The 4,968-nt window shown below is 46.1% G+C and overlaps 1 protein-coding gene across 1 annotated transcript; it reads left to right on the top strand.

Moving 5' to 3' along the window:
- The first annotated feature begins 209 nt into the window (after window positions 1-209).
- LOC128574628 (geranylgeranyl pyrophosphate synthase-like) lies at window positions 210-1,240 on the top strand. The gene is made up of 2 exons (XM_053575464.1): window positions 210-321; window positions 393-1,240. The coding sequence occupies exon 2, from the start codon at window positions 414-416 to the stop codon at window positions 1,152-1,154; it is 741 nt and encodes a 246-aa protein (XP_053431439.1). The 5' UTR covers window positions 210-321; window positions 393-413; the 3' UTR covers window positions 1,155-1,240.
- Window positions 1,241-4,968: the final 3,728 nt, after the last annotated feature.

Raw genomic sequence — 4,968 nt, 5'->3', positions numbered from 1 at the left:
AGTTTAAAACTCTAGAGGGGAGTGTGACCGGGATGGCGCATTTTCTCGCACCGAGTAATGCGGCGTCGCTGGCTGCTGAGGAGGGCGGAGAGTTCTCGGGTGAAGTAAGGGGAGGGATTCATGTAGGCGTCAGGAGGAGCTTTAGTGCGAAGTATAAAGTAGGAAGCTGATGCTGAGTACTGCTACTCCTGCCCTGGCGGCGTGAAAGTGTGATATCATCGTTGAACCATCAACTTCGAAATTTAAAAAGAATGGAGAAGACTCAAGAAACAGTCCAAAGAATTCTTCTAGAACCCTATAAATACTTACTTCAGTTACCAGGTAAACAAGTGAGAACCAAACTTTCACAGGCATTTAATCATTGGCTGAAAGTTCCAGACGACAAGCTACAGATTATCATTGAAGTGACAGAAATGTTGCATAATGCCAGTTTACTTATTGATGATATTGAAGACAACTCAAAACTCCGACGTGGCTTTCCAGTGGCACACAGCATCTATGGAATTCCATCTGTCATTAATTCTGCCAATTATGTATATTTCCTTGGCTTAGAGAAAGTCTTAACCCTTGATCACCCAGATGCAGTAAAGCTTTCTACCAGCCAACTTTTGGAACTCCATCAGGGACAAGGTCTAGATATTTACTGGAGGGATCATTATACTTGTCCCACTGAAGAAGAATATAAAGCTATGGTGCTGCAAAAGACAGGTGGGCTGTTTGGATTAGCAGTAGGTCTCATGCAGTTATTCTCTGATTACAAAGAAGATTTAAAGCCACTACTTAATACCCTTGGGCTCTTTTTTCAAATTAGGGATGATTATGCTAATCTACACTCCAAAGAATATAGTGAAAACAAAAGTTTTTGTGAAGATCTAACAGAGGGAAAGTTCTCATTCCCTACTATTCATGCTATTTGGTCTAGGCCTGAAAGCACTCAGGTGCAGAATATCTTGCGCCAGAGAACAGAAAACATAGATATTAAAAAATATTGTGTCCACTATCTTGAGGAGGTAGGTTCTTTTGAATATACTCGAAATACTCTCAAAGAGCTTGAATCTAAAGCCTACAAACAAATTGATGCATGTGGTGGGAACCCTCAGCTAGTAGCCCTAATAAAGCACTTAAGTAAGATGTTTAAAGAAGAAAATGAATAATATTAAGTAATTCTTGATTGGTCCTAAAAGCTTGTTTTTAGCCTTTTTTTTTTTTTTTTTTTTACTCTTTTAGCCTATCACCTTTTTAAAAATTTGATTCAAGTTGTTATTCTCCAAAAACTAAGTAAATTTGGGAGATACGAATTTGTTTCAATTTAGAAACCCATCTATAGGCTGGGCATGGTGACTTACACCTGTAATCCTAGCACTCTGGGAGGCCATTGGAGACCAACCTGAGCCAGAGTGAGACCCCTGCCTCTACTAAAAATAGAAAAACTGAAGCAAGAGGATTGCTTGAGCACAAGACTTGGAGGTTGTTGTGAGCTATGATACCACAGCACTCTACCCAGGATGACAACTTGAGACTATCTCAAAAAAAAAAAAGAAGAAACCCATCTGCACGGAAAATCATAATACAAAGTTGAAGGAATCAAAAGGAGCCACATTTATATAGGTCTAATTTGAATGTCAGAATCACTGTAGCAGGATATTGTGACCAACTCACCCCTACTACCACAAATGTTCTGTTGAGTCTGTCAATAAAAAAGACTTGAGCTTCCAAGAAAAAAAATAAAAAAAAATAAAACTCTAGAGGGTCCAGGCTTGGGGGTGGGGAACAGGCTTGGGGAAGATTTTTGTCTCTAAGAGCCTACCAAGTTCTCACGTGAAGAATGCAGAAAAATAGCCTCTTGTTTCCCCTCAAGAACTTTGTCTTTAACAAAGGCTTGCCCTCAAGGTAAACGACCTTACCAGAGTCTTATCTGATCTTCCAGAAAGGGCAGGAAGATAACGCCAACTTCCTCCAAGCCTCCCATCTCACAAAAGCAGAGGATGAACTTAAAAGCTACGAAATTCTTGTGACAGTCCCAAACTCAGGGACTCAGGCTTCCTAAAAACAAAAACAAGTGGGATTTCATTACAACTTTTACAGAATGCTTCCCCTTTCCAACACCTTAGCACCCTCCCAACAGGTATAACAACTGTGGATTACAATCCAGAGAGCTACAAGTAAAATATGCTGTTTAAGAAAGAATTCTTGGGAAAAATGAAGATAATAGGAAAACAAAACAACAAGGAACTAGAATTTATTTGAAGCCTGCAACACCTAGAATTATAGCAAACATTTAAAACAGCCCGATTGTCCCGGGCAGGGTGGCTCAAACCTGTAATCTTAGCACCATTTGAGGCCAACCTGAGCAGGAGCAAGATTCCATCTCTACTAAAAATAGAAAACATTAGCCGGGTATTCTGGTGGCTGCCTATAGTCCCAGTAACTAGGGAGGCTGAAGCAGGAGGATCACTTAAACCCAGGAATTTGAGGTTGCTGTGAGCTAGGCTGACACCTAGCCTGGGCAACAGAGTGAGTTTCTGTCTCAGAGGAAAAAAAAAAAAGCCCAATTCCTAGCCTGATTAGCAGGCCCTGGCCGGGTTTGAACCTCCCAGCCCAGTGCATGTGGCTGGTGCCCTAACAACTGAACTAGGGTCACCGAGCCTAGTTTGTTTTTTTTCAATTGACAAGCAATAATTCTACATATTCATGGGCTACACAACATGCATTTGGATTATCTATAAGGTATCAGATCAAGGAGATAATTTTTTTTTTTTTTGAGACAGAATCTCACTTTGTTGCCCTTGGTAGAGTGCTGTGGCATCACAGCTCACAGCAACCTTAAACTCTTGGGTTTAGGCAATTCTCTTGCCTCCCAGCCGAGTAGCTGGGATTACAACTGTCCACCACAACGCCATGCTATTTGTAGAGACAGAGTTTGGCTCAGGCTGGTCTCAAACCCGTGAGCTCAGGCAATCCACCTGTCTAGGCCTCCCAGAGTTCTAGATCCTAGAACAGGCATGAGCCACCACCCCCGGCCTGATATATATTTTTTTCTTTTTTTGAGACAGAGTCTCAAGCTGTTGCCCTGGGTAGAGTGCTATGGCGTCACAGCTCACAGCAACCTCAAACTCCAGGGCTTAAGCGATTCTCTTGCCTCAGCCTCTCGAGTAGCTGGGACTACAGGCACCTACCACAATGCCAGGCCATTTTTGGGTTGCAGTTGTCATTGTTGTTTAGCAGGCCTGGGCCGGGTTCTAACCCACCAGCCTGGGTATATGTGGCCAGCGCGCTACCCATTGAGCAAGAGGCACCACCCTGATATTTTTTTAAAGGACTTTCAGCTGTTCTTTGTAAAAAAAAAAAAAAAGTACATGACAATAAACCTTCCATGTGTTATTTTTTTATTTTTTATTTTTTTTCTGTAGAGACAAAGTCTCACTGCACCGCCCTCAGGTAGAGTGCCGTGGCGTCACACGGCTCACAGCAACCTCTAACTCTTGGGCTTACGCGATTCTCTTGCCTCAGCCTCCCGAGCAGCTGGGACTACAGGCGCCCGCCACAACGCCCGGCTATTTTTTTGTTGCAGTTTGGCTGGGGCTGGGTTTGAACCCACCACCCTCGGCATATGGGGCCAGCGCCCTACTCACTGAGCCACAGGCGCCGCCCCCATGTGTTATTTTTAAACTGAAAGATTTTAGAGCTTGGGGTACTTAGTCTGGAGGTGGAGGTAGAAAGTAGAGAGACAGTGCTGACAGATGCTACAGGAAAGTTTGTAAGTCTACAAGGGGACTTGAGGCAGCAAATACTGTCCTACAGCAATGACAATGACAGCTCAGCTGGAGCTGAAAAGGCTCAGTCATAGGTGGGTGGGAGGTCAGCCTGGAGACTCCAGGGGCCCACAGCCTTTCCAACTCCCAGCGGAGTGCTGTTTCCTTGGCCTTTGTCACCACCCTGTTCAGTCCATAGCTGATTCAAGAAGAGGCCTCTACTGTGTCCGCCTGGGCAGTTGAGCTGGGGCCACTTTCACTAGTGAGATGCTGCGTGGGGCCTGTGCTGCAACTGGAGAGTGGGGCCTGGTGATCCTTCTCCTCTCTTTGGACAGAGCTGCTCCGGCCTGGCTGGTGATTCTGGAAGAAGAAACCTATAATGAGAGCTGGGGTCCCCAGGTCCTGCTACCACCAGCCTTGAGAAAGACAAGTGAAGGGCAGAGCTGGCGTCCTGTGTGCTGCAGTAAGTCCTTATGTGTGGCAGGCACTCCCCTCTGATAGCATAAGCATTATTAATTCCATTTTACAGACGAGAAAACTGAGGCTCAAAGTGGAGGGTACTCATTTGCCCACTAAGAGGCAGTGAGAAAAGTGCTGGGCTGGGACTCAGACTTGAGTGCCTTAGAGCTCCCCCACCTACCGCCACCAAAGCCAACTGACCAGTGTGACAAAGCCATGCTCTCTGTGGCCTCAGCTGCCACTGGCATCTGTCCCCACATGGATGTGCAGATGCTGTGGGTGATTTAACAGCAGGCCTCTTGGAAATTTGGCTTGGAGCCCCCATTGTTTTAGCATTTCATAATCTGGGCAGGGGGCTGGGAGTGGAGGCCACTTTTCGTGGGAACCCAGCAAGGAGGGAATGTGAACCGTCAGGCTGGGACCCAGGCCAGGAGAGCTAGAAGAAAGCCGGGGCTTCAGCCAAGGCTCAGAGGCCTGGGGAGCACCCAGCTGGACAGACTGGACTGGGCCATGTGGGCTGGGAAAGTCACAGAGTTGCTGGTGAATCCTCGTCTGCTAGAGAGAGAGAGAGAGACAATGAGTAAACCCAAGCCCGTGTGACAATCCAGAGTGGGGGGCACTGCCATCAGGCACAGTGGGGCCTCTGGTGACCCAGGAAAGGAACCTGCCTATTATGAGGCAGCAGAAGGGCTTCTTGGAGGAGGGATCCTAGTGTTCCAATACCCAAGAGACAAGCAGGAATGGACCAGGGCCAGGA

This window comes from Nycticebus coucang, chromosome 2 (genome assembly GCF_027406575.1).
Source record: "Nycticebus coucang isolate mNycCou1 chromosome 2, mNycCou1.pri, whole genome shotgun sequence".
In the NCBI taxonomy this organism is placed as follows: domain Eukaryota; kingdom Metazoa; phylum Chordata; class Mammalia; order Primates; family Lorisidae; genus Nycticebus; species Nycticebus coucang.
Note: the sequence above shows the minus strand (reverse complement) of the source record. Positions and strands in the feature narration are given on the sequence as shown.

Coding starts and splice junctions, on each gene's coding strand:
- LOC128574628 (XM_053575464.1), top strand. CDS start 414: ATGTTGCATAATGCCAGTTTACTTATTGATGATATTGAAGACAACTCA.